Here is a 19,250-nt window from a genome sequence, read left to right on the forward strand (position 1 = left end):
CTAAAATGGTGAATTTTGTGTTATGTAGATGTAGGCAAGAGGAGGAGGGGGGAGAGAGGAATTCATTCACAATGCCCGGACCCCACCTCTGAACTCAGTCGCAGGTCGTTTCCCGGGCGTGGCTTCCCAGTCTCCAGACAGCAACTGCCCGGCTTCTGGAAGCCCCTCCTCCCCTGAGACCCCCAGCGGCGTCCAGCAGGGCCGTCCCTAAGCCTCTGTGGGGGTGATGCTCTAGGCTGTACCCATGGTGCCACAGGGCTAGGGCTGACCGAAACTGACGGTGCCACGGGGCTAGGGCTGACCGAAACTGACGTGCCACGGGGCTAGGGCTGACCGAAACTGACGGTGCCACGGGGCTAGGGCTGACCGAAACTGACGGTGCCACGGGGCTAGGGCTGACCGAAACTGACGGTGCCACGGGGCTAGGGCTGACCGAAACTCACGTGCCACGGGGCTAGGGCTGACCGAAACTGACGTGCCACGGGGCTAGGGCTGTGACCGAAACTGACGGTGCCACGGGGCCAGGGCTGTGACCGAAACTGGGGAGATTGTAGGGGAACATTGGTGCTCAAGTGCAAAATTCCACTCTGTCTTTCCACAGCACACCTGGGCTGTCTGACTCCATGGGGGACCCACATCTTGGGAAAGCTGGGTGGACAGCTGAGAGCAGGGCACATCACTGTCATCTGAGACACTCAGGACCCCTGCCGGCAAAGGAACCCCAAAACCCAGCCTGGCTCTGCTGGCACACTCATGTCAACACTCCCAGCCTTGGAGTCTGTTCCTGGGGTTCTCCTTTGACCTGGTTCCAACGTGTCAGTAGTTTCCTCAAGAATTAGTTACAAAAAGTCTTTAACATGGTGTTCACTCTTAAAAAACAAAGGTGTTAAATAAAGCAACAGTCTTCTTTTTGAATAGTTTAATAGTTGCTATTTAAATAAGGCTTTGGGGTGCTTTTCCACATTTTTAGGTTTTTTTCTTTATGTGTACACCTTGCAAGATGTATCATTAACTCATGAAACCACCAGCTCCGCAGGCAATGAAAAGGGAGGTAGAAAGAACGCCAGAGGCCGGGCGCGGTGGCTCACGCCTGTAATCCCAGCACTTTGGGAGGCCGAGGCGGGCAGATCACAAGGTCAGGAGAACAAGGCCATCCTGGCTAACACTGTGAAACCCCGTCTCTACTAAAAAATACAAAACAAAATTAGCTGGGCATGATGGCGGTGCCTGTAGTTCCAGCTACTCGGGAGGCTGAGGCAGGATGAGGCAGGAGAATGGCGTGAACCCAGGAGGCGGAGCTCGTAGTGAGCCGAGATCGCGCCACTCACTCCAGCCTGGGCGACAGAGCGAGACTCCGTCTAAAAAAAAAGAAAGAGAAAGGAGAGAAAGAAAAGAAAAGGAAAGGAAAGGAAAGAAAGAGAAAGAAAGAAAGAAAGGAAGGGAAGGAAGGGAAAGGAAGGAAGGGAAGGAAGGGAAGGGAAGGAAGGGAAGGAAGGAAGGAAGGAAGGAAGCCAGAAAGGTGGGTCTGTGTGTTCTGGTGCATGGGGCCCGCCCCTGAGGAAGGTGCCAGCTGTCCCTGGAGAGCAGAATCACCAGGCCAGGGAAAGCCATGCGGGTTCGAGAACCTGTGCCATGGCCATGCTGGGCAGGGCCCAAGGGGTGCCCAGGCATCTGCCCACTGAGAACACTGTTAGTGCAGAGGGATCCACAGGAGGAGAGAGCGGCGCCAGGGTCCCAGAGAAGGGCAAGGGTCTCTAACCCGCCACCCACCCGTGCCCTGGGGGTCTCTGTCAGGCTGCTGGGAGACACAGAGACTCTGAGGTCGTGTCTCGAGGGTGGCTACCGGGGGAGGCTGAGCAGAGTCTGGAGACATTTCTGGCTGTTGTCTGACTGGGAGGAGGGAGGGTAGGTGCTGCTGGCAAAGGGTGGGTGGAGGCCAGGGATGCCTTTAAGCATCCTACAGCGTACAGGGCGGCTCCCACTACGGAGGACGTCCTGCCAGAGACACAGCAAAGTGGGCTGGGGCTGGGGAGGCTGCAGCCTGGTGCCAGCCTCACATTGGCAGGCGGGCGCTGCAGGAGGCTTGCGGAGAGCATGGCGGCTGCAGGAGGCTTGGCGGGACCCACGGCAGGCATGGGAGCCTTGGCGGGACCCACAGCACTGTGGGAGGCTTGGCAGAACCACGCAGAACAGATCGTGGTGGGAATGAGGCTGCGCCGACTAACAATAACTCCACTCACCCGAACGGCCACACCAGCCTGTGAGGAGGACAGGGCCGAGCCCGCTGGCAGGTGGGGAAACTGAGGCCCACAGAGCAGCGAGCCTAGTCCAGACCCAGGCCCACCCCACCCTCCTGCCAGCTGGTGTGGACTCTCCTTAAGGAGCTTCAGGCTCTACAGCAGTTCCTCTCTGCTCATGCGTCTGACATGAAGTGACCAAGTCCCACACACTGAGTCCCCTCTGTCCCGGGGCTGCCGGTGCCTGGGTCCTCGGAGAGGCTGTGGGGTTGGGGGCTAGAGGTCCTCGTGGGTGGAGCTCAGGTCCACCCTCTGGGCCTGTCCAAACACCAGGAAGGTGCACAGCCCCAGGTTGCTGATGATGGCCACAAGGTTGAACAGGCAAGTCCAGGAGCCCGTGGTCTCGATCAAGTAGCCGCCCAGACACACACCCACGACACCTGCCCAAGAGAGGCCCAGGCGGGCTGAGCATTCCCGGGCAGCCCAGGCCCCACGCCCACCCTAGGTCCCAGGGTAGTGCCGGGGAAGGGCTAGGGGTCTAGCGCCTGATAGAAGCCCCCACGGTTCCCAGGGCTGAATTCGGTGTCCCAGCTGTGGGTCAGGCTCAGACTTGGAGGGTCTTGGAGGGGCAAAGATCTCAAAGGCCATCCAGGAAATGGCCTGGTGATGAGCCCTCCTTGTCCCGCTGAAGGGGAAATGGGAGCCACAGGCCGGCCCAGGCGAGGCTGAGCTGGAGAAGGAGCCCCCACCATCCAAGGCACTCAGTAGGCCAGGTGGTGTCCGGGGACCCTGGGCTGCCAGGATTGGAACCTATTTATGAGTCAGGGCAGATGGCGACCCTTGAGCCACCTGCTGTCAGCAAAGTCCAGTGGAACCTGGAAGGCCTGCTCTGGGGTCTGTGCCCTCCCCTGACACCGGGACCCTCTCTGAAGGGAAGCACACCCCACCCTGCAGCCCCTCGGTGGGCTCAAACCCCACAGACAGGGGAACTCCTGGGCGCAGAGCCCCGCCCCTCACCTGCCAAGGCTCCAGCTGTGTTGGCCACACCTGTGAACAGGCCAGAGCGAGAGAGAATATGGACGGTCAGCGAAAGCCGTCTGGGATCTCCCATGGCCCACCCACCTGGAGGCCCAGGGAGGGCCAAAGCTGGGGTGGGCAAGGTCCTCACCAAACAGAAAGCCGGCGCAGGACGGGGCCAAGTCCTGGATGTTAACGGAAATGCCACTGCGAGGAGGAAAGAGGGTGGTGAGCGGCCAAGGGGCTGGGAGACGCTCAGGCCTGCTCCCTGGCCAAAACGCTCCAGCCCTGCACACCACGCCAAGCCGAGCCCCAGCCGCCCGTCTTCATGGAGGACCTGGTGCAGGAAGCGTCTCCTGAGAGTAAAGCACTATGGGGAAAGCACGTTCGCACCAATCACACACACGTGCTGCTCACTGATGGGAAATGCAGGTTCCCACAGAACTCCTATTGAGTCTTCGATGCAATCGCTGCCCAGCAGCTTGGGAAGGGGGTGAAGTGTGAGGAAGAGACTCAGAGAGAGGCGGACAGAGATGCCTCTTCACATGCACGGGCCTGGGGCATGCTGGCAGCACGGTGGCTCTGGTGGATGGAGCAGTCGGCCCTCACCTGTGGTTGAAGGTCTGGAGGCCGATGGAGGCTGATGCAAAGACCACAGACTCACAGAAGCTGGAGGTGTGGCCCAGGCACAGAGCAAAGACGCTTGAGAGCCCAAGGCCCATGCCCTGCAGGAAAGCACCACTGTGATGGGCGGGCACCCGGCCTGCCTGCAGCTGGGCCCTCTCCTGACTCGGCCGCCCGACAGCTGCCCTGGGCACACTGCACAAGGGTCAGGTCAGCTGGGACCGAAAGCCTCTCTTGGACCAGGACCCCGGAGGAGATCTGGGAGGAGGCCCCAAGAATCAGCCCCGCTCCACAGGAGAGGCCCTATTCGACGTGGGCAAGCCCAGGCCTGGGCCCAGAGGGGCACAGGATGCTGACCCCAGCCTGCCCCCCGACAGCCGTCTAAACAGCCCCCTCTGGACCCCGGGGCTGGGCACGTGGGGAGGCCTGGCATTTGCCTGGTCCCAGACATCAGGTGACTTGGGGACACAAGCCTGTGGTCCTGGGAGACCCTGAACAAAGCAGGGATATCCAGAAAGAATGACTGGAATGATTCTCCTACCTGCATGAGTTTCCGCACCGTGATGGCTCTGTAACCTACAGGGGAGGGACGGCTGTGTAACCTACAGGGGAGGGACGGCTGTGTAACCTACAGGGGGAGGCCAAGGAAGGGGCTCCCATTAGGCCTTTCGTGCTGGCACCCCAGGCAGCGCCCAGAGGGGGTCCCATCCTGAACAGCTGCAGAGGGGCAGCAGGGGAGGAGGAGGCTTGGGGCTCAAGACAGCTATCCCGTGCTGTGGGCAAAAACGTGCGCACACACGTGTGTGTGGCACAGCTACAAGGCAGCGCCTATGCCCTTGGAAGGTTCCCAAGGCGTGGGTCTGGGCAGAAACACAGAAGAACGGCCACACAGCAGTTACAGAGGTGGGGCGAGCGGCCCCACTTCCTCTGCTGTTCCAGATTTTCCAGCTTTTCCACAACGCGTGTGTATTCCTTTTGCAATTAGGAAAAACACGAACATTCTAAGAATAGGCATACATGTGTGGAGAGAGCATGTGGGCACGTGTGTGCATCCGCCTGTACCTGTCTGTGAGGACACTGCACTAGGGGAAGAAACACGCAGCCCACTCGGGGCTCATCCCAGCGTGGGTCTGGAGCACATGGAACAAAGACAGAAGCTCTTCCAAAGGTTCAAGGATGTTTGCAACCTCTGACCCCACCAGGTGCCTTCCCAGAGGGTCAGGGGCTGCATCTGGCCCCCAGGGGCGAGCTCCACGGTCACCGTGAGACCAGACCCTCTCACCACAGTCTAATCCCACCCTTTGAGGAGGAGGCCGAGCCTGGAAAGAAGTGCCCCTCTGTCCCAGCTCTCCATGTGCTGAAGCTGCACCCCCAGGAGAGGAGCATCTTGCCTCTTGAAAGCGAGGCGAATCAGGGTGTGATCCCCCGCCCCGGTCCCCTCCGCGGGGCTCACCCTGATTGATGAGATGATCAGAGAGAAACCCGCTGAATAGACTGGCAGGAATCGCCACCAACCAAGGCACCACGTTGAAGATCCAACCCTGCAGGGGGGGTGTGGCCTCAGAGGGGCAGGGCTAGCACCCGGCCATCTGGAAGAGGATAAGCAGGCTGGACAGCCCCCCATGCCCACCACTGCCCAGGAAAGTTCTCCGCAGGGCCAGCCCTGCTTCTGGGAATGTGCAGCTCTGGAGTCTTGACCACCACCCGGGGGGGCAGCAAGACAACCTCAGAGAAGGAACCGTACTGACCGCAGGTGACCCCTCTGTCCACATCCCGGGTCCTGCACCGGCCTCCTCGGGCCCTGACGTCGGGCTCTGCAGGCCAGCAGGTCACCGGTGAGGGCTGGGAGGGCTGCAGCCACAGCCGGAAGGCACCGAGCGCCCACATCATTTCCAGCCTCAAACACAGAAACCTGCCCCGAGCATGGACTGGGTCCTCCCCAGAGGAAGAGCCTGGCGGTGCCAGGACCCTCGGAGTCCAGGAGGAGCCGAGGGTTCCACCATCTGCAGGCCAAGGACCCTCAGTGCCTGGTGCAGCTCAAGCCTCGTGCCTTCTGGGCGCTCCTTCACCCTGCAGGAGCCCCCGACTCACCTTGGCGTTGGGGAAGGTCTCCTTGAAGAAGGTGGGCAGCCAGGAGATGAGGACGAAGAAGGAGCAGGCTGCAGAGAGCTGGGAGATGACGGCTGCCCTGCGGGGCCCAATGGTGGACCATGACTCTGATGCTGCGCAAGCTGGCCGGGCCTGTGGGACCCACCCCGAGAGGCCTCCCCTGGGGGCTAGAGTCCCACCTCTCTGAGCCCTAGGCCCTGCTGGCTCAGGGGCTGTCAGATCCAGCCAGGTTCACACCCCCATGGGCACCGGCCGCTGCTCCAAAGGGCGGCACAGGTCCCAGCTCACCAGACAGCAGGCTTCCGGAAGAGCCGTCTCCAGGGGACTCTGCTGTGCCTGGACACCGGCAGGCCTTGGGCCAGGACTCCCAAGGCCAGGACGAGATCTGAGGGAGCAACGGTTTCAAAGTGATGGCTATCAGGGCGGGAGGCGCCGTCCGTTTCCAAAGGATTGGGGATTGGGGGTGGTTCCAGAGGGGTCAGCAGCCCTCGTCCACACCTCAGGCTGCACACGGGCGCCAGCCTTCCGCCCACACCTCAGGCTGCACACGGCCTCCCGTGGCCTTCCCTACCAGGCACCTAACCGCGCTCTGAACGACCCTCCACACAGCATCCTCCAGAGCCCCGTCCTGGCCACCCAAAGGCTCGGCTCCTCCTGCACCCTGCCTTGACCTGCCCAGCAGGTCTTCCTGGGTGTCTGCCTTAGCCCTAGATGGAACCTTCCAGACCGAATTAGGTGGCAGAGCCGCTGACAGCTCAGCACCTGAGCACTTTGCCTCACTGCCGGATTCTTTGAGAGGTCAAGGCCGCTGTCTCCGGGCTCCTGCTCCAGGCTGCTCAGTGGCTGCCACCAAGGGAGGAGGCACTGGGCAGCCGTGGTGCCCGGCACTAGCCCACCCGGCCTGCGTTACCTTTTCCACTCAGCAGGTACCTGTACACGTACCACACCCAAAGCAAGGTGAGGCCGCCGGAGAAATAGAAGATGCTCTGCCAGCCGTACCATTCCAGGAGCAGGGAGCCCACTGCCCCGGTCAGCAGCGTCCTGCAAAGACAGGGGGAGCGTGGCCAGGTCCCTCAGCGGCACCCCTTGGGCGAGGAGGGGCCTCTCAGAAACCCCACCTTGGTGCAGGCTGAGCCCCTGGAAAAGAAGGTGTTTTCATCGCCTTCAGAGCGGCAGCTCAGAAGCCCCCGTCCCGGCCTATTTTGTTAAGGACTTTGGACACACGGGGCAGTTGGGCCAGTCGGGCGGCTGCTGTGGAAACTCACGTTGTTTTCACATCTCGCTTCTAGGGCTTCACACTGGCCCACAATTTGTCATGTGGATCCTTTTCAACTAAATGGCACCGAGGAGGAGACGGTGATGAGAATGTACTACAGTGAAACTCCACACGGTGTTTGTGCCTCAAACCTCATTGAGATTAAAATTCAAAAATATTTCTAGATGCAAAAATACCATGATGGCCAAATCCAACAACCCCCATCCCCTGTCCCCGTGATCTCATTGTCCCAAATAGCTCCTCAGAGGCTCCCTTCTGGGTGCAACCTGGCTGGCAGCCCAGCCCCCATCTGCTGCAGAGACCCCTCCGCTGGCACCTGCGGGAACACTTAACATCATGGCAAAAGGAGGAAGAGAGAGACCCAAAGTGGGGCCTGGCATCCAGATGGGGCCTCCTTCCTCCCGCTGAGCCTCTGTGGGGTGGACACAGCTCCTGGGGCAGCAGGGCTTGGCCTTGGGCACCAGGACGGGCTGGGGTAGCACTCTTCCTGCCCCTTCCAGTCCACACTTGACCCTCTCTCTGCTCCCCACCTGGGTGCAGAAAAACCGCAGGACACCCAAAGAAACCAGGTTTTGGAGAAGTGAGGATTCATTCTTTTAGTAGGAGTATATCCCCTCTGGTTTATCTGAAATTCACATTCCTCTGGGCAGTCTGTTTTTATCTGATGAATCTGGTCACCCTGGGCCGGCCTGGGGCTGCTCCTGGCCCCACCTACAGGGGCCGCCTCCGCCCCTCTGAACCTCAGCAACAGTAACATGAGGGCCCGAGCCCAGCGATTAGGAAGCCCCTGTCAGCTCCTGCACCTACCCACCCTGCTACAACCATTGGGAAGGTCTCCCACCCCAGGCCCGGCCTCCATCCAGGTTGCCAGCATCGCTAGAGGGTCTGGAGCTGCCCAAGGAGTGGGCACTGGGAAGGAGGACCAAGGGGCACAGGGTTACCGCCTTGTGGATGAGGACAAGCCGTCCTCCAGCCAGCTGAGAGCCCACCCTGGTCCAGACGCTGCAGGGCTCACAGACCCTCCTGTCGGGGGTGGGGGCCAGCAGAGGGTGGGGGTGGCATCTGGCTTCGTTAGCACAGATGAAAGAAAATGAGATGATATGGCCACTCCCCCAACCCATGTCCCCAGGTCCCAGCCTCATCACCTGCCAGCCACTCCAGAAAGGCAGAAATATGCACAAAGCAAGCGCGGTGCCTGGGGCTGGCACCTGCAGAGCACAGCCTTGGGCTACAGAGCCCAAAAGGCGCCTGCCAGACCCACCTCACCCATGGTGGCCCTGCAGGCCATGTGGCCCATCCCCCACCCAGACCAGGGGCCACTTGGCAAGGGGCTCATCTGGTGGCCTCTCCTGGGCCCCGTCTGAGGCCAGGACTTACCCAAACTGGGAGCCGGCGCCCACCATGCTGTAGGTGAAGGCTCGCTCACTGTCCCGCACCTTCTGTGACAGCAGGCTGGTCAGGGCAGGGAAGTAAACCCCTGCAGCGAGTGGAGGGAGAGTCTCTCGGGGTCCATCCAGGGAGGCTCATCCCGGCCCATCTGCTCAGGTTTGGGCTGTGATTCCAGAGGACGTCCACCTGTCCCTCTCGCTCACCTCACCCACCCGAGGGACCAGCAGGGCAGGGTTTTTTGTGCCACTGAGGAAACAGACTCCTTTTGGGCAAGGCTCGCTCAGGGTCATGCCACCCGCATAGCTGCGGGAAACACCCCTGCTTCGAAGCCAGCCCTCCCATCCCACGAACACGCACACGCACATGTGCACACTCTCACCGCCGGCCTCCAGTTGTGCTCTACAGAGTCCTGGCACCAACACACACACGCAGCATGTGCACACGCACCTGCACATGCACGGGTCCACCAGCACACCACTTCTTGGCAGTGCTGCACGGTGCTCACATTGACGCAGATACACGCATATGCACGAAGATACACAGCTGCATGCACAGAAACCTGCCACACACGTGCACAGACACATCCTTCCCCCAGGAAACCTGCCTTTCTCTGTTGTATTAACTGAGCTTCCTCCCAGGATCTCTTTTGGATCAAGCGTTCTCGGCCGCTTTAGAAGTTTGGAAACCACCTTACCACCCCATGCAGCCCCACATCCAGAGGGCTCTGAGCCTGACGTTGTGAGGGGAGGCACCACGGAGCCACTGTGACAACAGAAGCTTGTACCCCAAACCCACGGGCCCTGTCTACAAGGCGCTGATGCTACCCTGCAGGAGGGCATCGTCAAACAGACGGCCACACACAGGAAGCGCCTGCCTGGCCAGTGCCTGTAACTTTTAATCGCAGAGCGCTCACTCACAGGCTCACGGCTCAGAGGCAGGGCCTATCACTCACTCCCTCGAGGGAGGCTGGGGGCCGCCTGGCGGGGCTCCGTGGGGTTCCCTCCAGAAGTCCGATACCCCACAGCAAGAGCCACAAGTCTTGGGACACCCGGCGTCTCTGCTCTGCCCGAGGACAGCGTGCACAAACACGGCAAAGCCAGCCACAGGTGGTGCCCATGGTTACCACGCGGCTGCCATTGCTACCCCCCAGACCCCCAGAGTAGGCTTGTGGGCACAGGATGACATCTGACATTGAGACGTGCCAGACTTTGAAGGTTTCTAGAAAACAGAATGTGCCACAGGTGCCAAGTCATCGTAGCACAACAAGCTGGCCCCCACAGAGGAAGCACAGCTGGAGCTGGCAGTGAGCCCACGGGGTCTGGCTGCCTGCTGGGTCCCCAGAGCTGCCCATGAGGACAGCTGCCTGCCCCAGGGCTGAGGGTCTTCTCAGTGACACCTAGGAGGCATTGGTCAGCCCAGTCTGAGGCAGTGCCACTGTTTTCTTCACAGCTTCAGCCTTAGGACCCTCCTCCCTCACCCCGAAGACCCTTCAGTAAACAAAGATGAGGCCCCCACCCCCCGCCAGGCCTGTCCTCCCTCCAGGTGGGTGCGATTTGTTCGTCCCTCCCCTCCTCAAGCTCCTGCAGTGAGACCTGGGCAGTGCCTGGGGAGGTGGTGATGCTGGAGGGGCTGGCTCTGGGATGGGGTCTCACAGTAAACACACAATCCTAAGTCCTCAGTTGCACTCACTGCACCCTCTTCTGAGGGTGGGCCATGCACAGGGCCCGGTGGGCACTGGTGGTAGGGCCCTTGTTCTCATGTGAGACCCTGTGACCATGAGAGTGGCCTCTCTCCTGGGCAGACCCCCTTCCTCTGTTACGGAGAGAGTCCCAGGCAGCACCTTTCAGGTGTCACCTTGTGGGGTGAGAGTGTGGAGAGGGAGGAGAAAGAGACCTGGGAGGGAACTCCCCAAAGTCTGGACTTGGGGGAGAGGGAGGGCAGAGGTTCTAGGGGAGCCATGGCCAGGGCTCTGAACCTGATGCCGGCTCAGGAAGGTAGGGGGAGTCCTCAGTGGGGAGTCTGGATGGCCCAGGACACTGGGGGAGGAGTAGCCAGGCCGGGAACTGCCAGTGGGTGGGGCAGCCAGGCAGGCTGGGGTGGGGTGGGCAGGCCCCTGCAGGCTGGAGGCCTAGCTGTTTTTCCAGGGGACCTCAGACAAGTAGGGGCCCCCCAAAGCCCCCTTGGCCCCCCACCCACCTTGTTCTCCTGACAATTAAGGCGCTCCAAGGCCCTAGTATTGGAGGCATCATCGGAAACATGTGACCAAAATTCACAAAACCCAGAGTCCCACAGCAGGTCCCTTGCAGCTGGAATCCACCACTGAACTAAGGTGTTTGGTAACAAAATTCAGGGGCAGGAGCAAATTCACTACGCAGGTGTCCTCTGTGATCCTGTGTGTCACTGCAGAGTGTGCACTTACAGAAGGCACATGCATGGCCACACGTACACCCGCATATGGGCACGCTCACGCACGTACACACGCATATGGGCATGCATACGCACATACACATGGATATGGGCACGCACACACACGCATACAGGCATGCACACCACCTGCACACACACGTGCACACTCACACGTGTGCATGCACACATATGTACACACATGCACAGCACACACGCTCACACTGCTTGCACACACGCATCTGCAGGGACATACGCACTTGCACATGCACACACACTGGTGTACACATGCATGCAGGCATACCCATACACACACACTTGTACACTACCTGCATGCACGCGTGCACCTGCACACACATCCGTGCACACTCCCCTTGTCTCCCCACCTGGTGCCAGAGAGCGTGAGGGAAGTGCCTGAGCGCCCCTTACCTTGGAGCAAGCCCATGAGGATGCGTGAGAAGGTCATGAAGGCCAGGTGGGCACTGCTCAGCTGAGCGAGCAGCGGGGTGACGGTTGTGATGGAGCCCCAGGCAGAGGCTGACAGCAGGATGACCTTCTCACCCCCAATCCTGGAGGGGAGACAGAAGGCGGTGAGGATGTGGCTGCGCAGGACCAAGGAGCACCACCCTGACTCAGGGCCGCCCTCGAGTGGGTGCTCGGAGATGGGCCTGGCCTGTCTGCCTCTACAGGGCCTGCTCATGACCCCAGAGCTGCCTCGTGAGGAGACCAGGTACTCCAGGGGAGCCGCCTGCCTCCTCTGCCTGCAGGGCCCTGGGGCTTTGCCGCGCCTGGCCTCTCCCCTCCCAGCTCCCATCTTCCTCCGGGTGTCTTCGCCCAAATTTATCCACCAAGCTCCTTCCCTGGGAGTTGCATCCTCTGTGTGCAGCAGCACAGCCAGCCCACTGGCCTCTGGTGGCCCCAGTGGAGCAGCCCCCACCAGCCTGGAGACGGGGAAGGGGGCAGTTACCGGTCCCCGAGGTGGCCGCCCACAACCTGCGTCAAGCAGTAGCCCCAGAAGAAGCTGCTGAGTACGATGCCGGCCTCCTTCTTGTTCCAGCCAAAGTCCTGGCTCATGGAGACAGTGCAGATGGGCATGCTGGAGCGGGTGCAGTACAGCAGGCATGTGCCCAGCAGCAGCGTCCCTGTCCATGCCTGGCACTCGGGCCTGAGGGAGAGGAGATGGTCAGGCCCTGGGGAGGCTGCACGGCCCTGCTGCTTCGAGTTTGTCACTTAGAGACCTCCCCCGAGCTGGGGGACGTGGGACTGAATGGGGACAGCTTCGATGGAAGGCAACTTGGCAAGCATTCAAACGCCTAATCACACCTGTCTGCTGACCCCTGGGAGGACACAGGCAGCCAGAAATGAGGCACAGTGACGGCTGGGAGCAGCCGAGTGGCCAGCACTCAGGCAGGTCACAGCAACAACTCATCCCCACAAAAGGTGCCTGGGCTGGGCTCTGCTTATTCCCCACGACCGGCGACCAGGCCACCAGGCCCCCAAAGCCGAGGACCAGCAGCACGTGGTGCCACATTCTCAAGCCTCCCTCGGTCCAGGCAGGTACCAGGCAGGCACCAGGCAGGAATGACAGCTGAGAGCCCACTGACTGTGGGGGTGGGGTGTGGTGGGCAAGGGGCCCCCAGAGCGGCCAGGCTGAGGCAGCACAGGGGGTCCTAGCTGAGAACCTCAAGGCAGGTGGGGCTGGGTGGCCAGGGGAGGACACAGTGCCAGGGGGACGGTTGGCCCCTTGGAGGAAGCTGGGCAGGGGTGAGGCCTTCCCAGCCAGGGCCTCTGAATTCCGCACATGGCTCCTGGCTCCTGTGCAAATGAGGCTCCTTGGCTGCTGTTGTCCCTGATTAAAGAGAGTTATAGGGAAGCTCCATCCCTGGGTCCTGTGGTTGAGCCAAAGGCACCCGTTGGGGGTGAGCTGGGAGGCTGCTGGGGTGTGCAGATGTGTGAGGAGAGGTGCACGGGCTGCAGGGCCATGGGGGTCAGCAGGACTCAGAGCAGCATACAGGGCTGGACATGGACAGTCCGCTAGATACGCAGACTTCTCTCTGTGCCCTGAGATGGATGGGGGCACTGAGTGGGGCCCCAGATGGGGAGGTCGCCTGGGGGAGCTCGGTTTGGAACTTGCTGAGTCAGATGCTGGAGAGAGGGCTTGGGCAGGGTCAGCACTGGATCGGCAGTGACTCTCACAGAGGAGGGAAGGGCCTGGGAGACAGGATTCCCCCATCCCTGCCTCAAGCTGGGGGAGGGGAATTAGAGGATTTCCCACTGGCCACTTCCGATTTTTGTGAAGCAGGTGAGGATGGCCCCTGAGAGTACGGGCTGTCAGGAGGGCAACAAGGACAAACAGCCACTGCGAGGCAGGGGTAGGGGCCAGGTCCTGATGGCACGCTGGGTGCTGGTCACCCCTGGGAGGCCAGGTCTGCACAGTGGGGAGGGGAAGTTGATGCCAGGGTCCAGCCAGGGCTCCAAGCCTGGGGCCTGAGTCCTGGCCAGCGAACCAAAGGGGTTCAAGGTATTAGTGCTGGGAGTCTTGATGAAGGGCAGGACTGAGGACTGGCAGGCCAAGGAGAGAAGGTCAAGGGTGAGGGCCAGGGTGCCATATGGACAGCCCCCGTGGACTTCAAAGTCACCCAAGAGAATGACAGGAGTCAGCTGAGGAGGCTGCAGCCAGGAGCCAAGAGCCAGCATCACCAGGGATAGGGGACATCCAGGAGGAGGAGGCCACATGGGCCTCAAAGAGAACAGGGGAGAGGGTGACCAGCAGACGAGTCGGACACTGGAGAGTCTCACCCCACCCTTCCCAAAAGGTCCTGTCTGCCTGTGCGGGGAGCCGGCTGCACTCAGGGGGTGTGCTCCCAAGAACCTGCCAGAGTGGACGAGGGTGTGCCATGGACAGAGGGGTAGGTATCTGGCCTTCCTGGTGCTCTCTGCAAGTCTGTGCCTGGACGCTTCCCACAGCAGAAAAGACCACCAAGTCAGGCACTTGTCGGTCTTGACCATGACCTTGACCTTGACCATGCCTGAGGTCAAAGCCAGGCCAGCCAGCTCACACTCCCAGTCCTGGTGAGGGAGGCCCAGTGAGATCTTAGAGGCAAGAACAGCTAGCTTCAACACCTCCCGCTCTGCCAGAGGCTGTCCCGCTCCAGCCCCTCCCCACATCAGGGCCAACCATTAACCCCTGAAGTCTGGAGAAAGTCGTGTGGGAGGAAGTGCTGTCTGTCCTGGAACTTAGCTGTGAGTGTGGTTTCACCAGCATCATTTGCAGCTTCCACTCTGGGACAACTGGCTTGCCCCATATCTGGCTGTGGCCTGGGTCTGGGGACTAGGTCTGCTCCCTGGGTTACCACAGGACACAGTCCTCACTGCCAGCCCGCCTAACCCAGTACAGCCCTGGCCTCCATGCCCTGCCCTGGCATGGTTGATACCCGCAGCTCTGTTATTTATCTGGCCCCAGGCTCTCTGTAAACAGTTTGCATTGACTTAACGCAGGAGGCTTGCAGAAGGGACATGGCGGCCCCACTATTAACTTTCCACTAAAAGTCACACAGTCCAAAGGTGCCTTTAAAAAGGAGCTTTAGGGCCAGGTACAGTGGCTTATGCCTGTAATCCCAGCACTTTGGGAGGCGGAGGTGGGCAGATCACTTGAGCCCAAGAGTTCAAGACCAGCCTGGGAAACATAGGGAGGTCCCCGGCTCCACAAAAAGAAAAACACAACTTTAAAAATTAGCCAGGGCCGGGCATGGTGGCTCACATCTGTAATCCCAGCACTTGGGGAGGCTGAGGAGGGTGGATCACAAGGTCAGGAGTTCAAGACCAGCCTGGCCCACATGGTGAAACTCCGTCTCTACTAAAAATACAAAAAGTAGCCAGGCATGGTGGCAGGTGCCTATAATCCCAGCTACTCCGGAGGCTGAGGCAGGAGAATCACTTGAACCTGGGAGGCGGAGGTTGCAGTGAGCTGAGATCAAACCACTGAACTTCAGCCTGGGCGATAGAGCAAGACTCCATCTAGTGAGACTCCATCTCAAAAAAACAAAAACAAAAACAAAACAAAACAAACAAACAAAAAACAATTAGCTGAGAGGCTGAGTGTGGTGGTGTGCACCTGTGGCCCCAGCTGGGAGGTGAAGTAAGAGGATCACTTGAGCCCAGGAGGTCAAGGTTGCAGTGAGCCAAGATTGCACCATTGTACTCTAACCTGGGTGACAGAGATTCCGTCTTGAAAAAAAAAAGGCGGGGGGAAGGTGAGAGACCTGTGTCCAGGTGGCACCTGCCCCGCACTGTCTGGCTGTTAGCTAGAAATGGCAGAAAGCTCAGTGGCACTGATTCTCACCCCCATTGAGGCCAGCACAGTACTGAGAACACACAGCCACTCCCTGACCTCCTTGGAAGGAGGAAGTCAAGAATAGCCCTTCCAGGCAAGCAATCTGCCCTATGCTGCAGGCAGCAGCCACAGCCCCTTCTCTGAGCTGGGCAGGTGGTGCTGGCCAGGCGGGCACAAGGGCACCCTCCACAGACGCTGGGAAGACAAGGATGTCAGGCTGGAGAGGATGACCCATACAGTCAGCTGCCTGAGGGCTCACTAGGACCTCAAGCCCGGAATCCTCCATCCTGCTGGGGGCGCAGGAGGCGGGGGGGTGCCAAGAACCGGAAAGCTTTGGGCAGCCTGAACAGCTTCCTCCCACCACTCTGCACTCCCTGAGCCCAGCAGGCTGCTTCCTGTGAACTTTCTAGAGCAAACGGCCCCTGTGCAGAAGCAGCATCCATGGCTGAGCAAACAGGTGGTCACATGGCCCCTGATTCAGAAAAGGGAACTGTGCCGGGGCCAGGCCAGGAGAGCAGCAAGCTGGAGAGGACACTCGAGTGTGGGTGCCACCTCTCCAGCTCTGTTCTGGCCTGGCCCAGCCTCCGTGATGTGGCTGCAGGAGGGAGGGCTCTTGTCCCCGCGGAGGGCTAGGAAAAGGCGTGGGCGTGGCAGCCTTGACCCACAGGCCCCTCCAGAATCCTTGGCGCTACCCAATAAGGGCCTGCAAAGGAAGTTGCCAGAGCTGTGGCAAGGGTTCTTTTTGAAACCTCCAGCCGGGAGGGAAGCAGTGAAGGCGGAGCCACTCATACCGCCAGTGAGGAGGCCCCGAAGCCCCGGGGAGCTGGCCCTGCCTGGCAGGCCTGGATGAATGTGGGTGGGGGAGGAGGAAGAGAGCAAGGGGCAGGCCCTCCCCTCCAATTGGCGCCTGGCAGGGAGACTCTTGGGCTGTGATCTGGGCTGCCAGCTTTTCCCACGCAGCCAGCGCTCCCTTCATCTGGGTGCCGACGTCCGATGGTGGCACTGCCCCTTTGGGCCTTCCTGCAACTCTTCCCAGCACTTCCAGGGTCCTCAGCTGTCATAGAGCTGGGAACTGGTGAGGCCAGAAGGTGCCATTACCTTGCCATGGTCAGGGTAGGTATTCTGGGGACTCAGTGCGGGCAGGAGACTGCTCTGGAACCCACAGGGCCTGAGTCTAGGCCCAGGGTCCAGCCACTTGAGGGCTCAGCCCAAGACCCAGAGCAAGGGGGTTCAGGAGTGTGGGGGCTGCTCTCAGGAGCTCCCTGGCAGAGGCCCTCCCCAGCTGGCCAATGGCGCGCGGTCACCATCTCACCCCGTTTCTGAGGCATCACCTGCCCAGGCGCCTCCTACAGGCAGCAGTGCTGGTGGCCAGGCAACCTGCCTAGGCCCTGCTTCTCCCCACTACCAAATGCTCTGAGAGCTGAAGCCAGCAGGGAGCTCGTCCCCAGCACACAGCTGGCACATGGTGGCAGGACCCCCGTCCAGCTGCAGGCTCCAGCTCATGCCCCATACCCAGCCTCCTGTCTTGGCACCTGCCTGTCGGGGTCATGCACACACAGGGTGGTCCCACCTGGTGGGGGCTATGCTTCCTGACCATCCAGGACAATGCTCCTGGCCTGGGGAACATGGCCCTGCCTGGAAGAGCCCCAGGAACACTGGCTAGGATAGAGCACTTGCCAGGTCCGGTCCTGGAATCTGATGGCAGGGAGGAAGGACAGGGCGCTCACTTCCTTCCACCTCCCAAAAGGAATACAGGAAGCCCCGAAGCCAGAGGAGCCCGCCCAGCTCAGCGCTCCCCACCTAGCATCGTCCCACCCAGCAGCATCTCAGCTCCCTCCCCACAGCCCCACCCCAACTGCTCTCCCCACCCCCTCCCCCGCTCGCCTCACCCCCGCCACACCTGGACCACTGGCTGTCCCCGGCCCTGTCCCTCCGGGCCTCGTCTGGGGTTGGCTGCATCGGGCTTGGGGTGCTCAGACGGCGTGGGTACAGCTGTGTCCCGGGGCTGCCTCCCAGCCCAGGCCGACCTACCCGGGCAGCACCGCCCAAGTCCACGTGTCAGTCCCAGCGGCACTTCCGTCTGGTTCTCCCAGGACTTGTCGCCCCCAGACGGCCACCAGGGCGGGCAGCGGGGCAGGGCGGGGCATACCACTTGGGTGCCCGCCCCACCCTGCTGACGTCCCTCCCTGCTGCCCCATAGGAGCGGGGCCGACGGTCGCCCTGGCTGGTCTGACACACCCTGGCTCAGCCCCAGCTGAAGTTAGTGTCGGAGCAGAGGGGGGTTCCCAGCAGCAGGCCGGTAAGATTGGGGCTTCAGAGAAGGGCCCTGGTGGTGAGCCTGGTCCCAGAGGTGCCAGCCCATCCTTTGGACACCACAGGGAGCCACAGGGCCGTCTGTCCTCTGTCTATAAAATAGTGGGTGATGGCAGTCCCCACCTCACCAATCAAATAAAATTAGGGATAAAGTCTTTTTTTTTTTTTTTTTTTTTGAGATGGAGTCTTGTTCTGTCGACCAGGCTGGAGTGCAGTGGTGCGATCCTGGCTCACTGCAAGCTCCGCCTCCCGGGTTCACGCCATTCTCCTGCCTCAGCCTCCTGAGTAGCCGGGACCACAGGCGCCGCCACCAGGCCGGGCAAATTTTTCTGTATTTTTAGTAGAGACGGGGTTTCACCGTGTTAGCCAGGATGGTCTCCATCTCCTGACCTCGTGATCCGCCCACCTCGGCCTCCCAAAGTGCTGGGATTACAGGTGTGAGCCACTGCGCCCGGCTAGGGATAAAGTCTTAACCAAGTGCAAAGAGAGTAAAAGTCCAGGGTGACTGACTTTTAAAATGGATCTCTCAGGGCAGGGATGGGTCCACTCCTGAGCTCTTGGACCAAGCCTGGGAGAGCTGGGCAAATCCAGCGCTGGCCAGTGTCTTCTCAGCAGATGCCTGTGAAGGCTGTCATTGGCCCCTGGGATCCTGGACTAAAGGTGCCCTGAGCACCCATCACAGGTCAGGTTCTGGGCTCAGGGGCAGGGGTGATGGGGTGGGACCCCCACTCTGCATGCTCCTGCTGCCGTGCCGAGGACGAAGCCGGCAGGGGAAGGCCAAGACCATGCAGCCTTTCCCCAGGAGGGGCAGGGCCTGCTCCTCAGGCGTCACCCCCACCTCCACTAGGGCCCACCTCAGTCCACCCTCCACGCAGCAGCCACCACCCAGGGGCCGAGGAAGACACACCTAAGGTGGGGCCCTGCACTTACAACAGGGCTCCTTCCCCCCAGCCCCCAGCCCTCAGGTCTCCAACAGCCCAACCCACTGCACTGCAGAGCCTGCTCCCAGAGCCTAGTGCTGAACAGATCTTAAAGACACAGCCCCTTAAAAAGCAAGGCCATGCTTTCATCCACCCTGATGTAGGGTAGGGTGAAAAGATGGTGGCAGAGAGAGGTTTATCGCCCCAAACAGCCCTAGCCCACAGCCAGAAAGTTTGGAAACTGTTGCTGAACGTATGGCTGTCAACAGCATCCTCTTTGCGGTGATTCGCTTCCATTCACTGTGATGGTGATTTCCTACCAAGATCTGTGATCACGCTGCAGCAGACATTTGCCATCTGGTTACCCAAAGTCCCCTTCCTCCTGGAGCTGATGTTCTGGGGCAGGTAGACAAAAATCAAAGAAGTGAAAGGGGTAGGGAAGGGGTGTTACTTCAAGTAGGTTGGGCTAAGGAGGCACCCCTGGACACCTGAGTGAAGGCTGGATGAGCTGAAGGAACGGGCCGTGCAGGGATGGGTGGGTGGGCAAAGGGTCCATCTCACAGGGACGTTATAAAGCTGGGTGTTGGTGGTGGCCAGATGGAGACTCTCCAGGCTTCTGGTTGATTCTG

At 60.5% G+C, this 19,250-nt stretch overlaps 1 protein-coding gene across 2 annotated transcripts; it reads right to left on the minus strand.

Moving 5' to 3' along the window:
- Positions 1-1,393: 1,393 nt before the first annotated feature.
- On the minus strand, positions 1,394-17,550 carry SLC17A9 (solute carrier family 17 member 9). Of its 2 annotated transcripts, none has more exons than XM_030915088.1 (13): positions 17,420-17,550; positions 12,023-12,220; positions 11,485-11,624; positions 8,641-8,740; positions 6,898-7,028; positions 6,276-6,372; positions 5,970-6,066; positions 5,332-5,419; positions 4,420-4,454; positions 3,864-3,979; positions 3,406-3,461; positions 3,255-3,284; positions 1,394-2,677 (listed from the first exon to the last, which is right to left on the minus strand). In XM_030915088.1, the coding sequence occupies exons 1-13, from the start codon at positions 17,533-17,535 to the stop codon at positions 2,514-2,516; spliced, it is 1,368 nt and encodes a 455-aa protein (XP_030770948.1). In that variant the 5' UTR covers positions 17,536-17,550; the 3' UTR covers positions 1,394-2,513. The 2 variants fall into 2 exon arrangements, with proteins under 2 accessions (XP_030770948.1, XP_010363516.1); XM_010365214.2 differs by having other exon boundaries at positions 17,289-17,528.
- Positions 17,551-19,250: the final 1,700 nt, after the last annotated feature.

Source organism: Rhinopithecus roxellana, chromosome 13, assembly GCF_007565055.1.
Source record: "Rhinopithecus roxellana isolate Shanxi Qingling chromosome 13, ASM756505v1, whole genome shotgun sequence".
NCBI classification, from domain to species: domain Eukaryota; kingdom Metazoa; phylum Chordata; class Mammalia; order Primates; family Cercopithecidae; genus Rhinopithecus; species Rhinopithecus roxellana.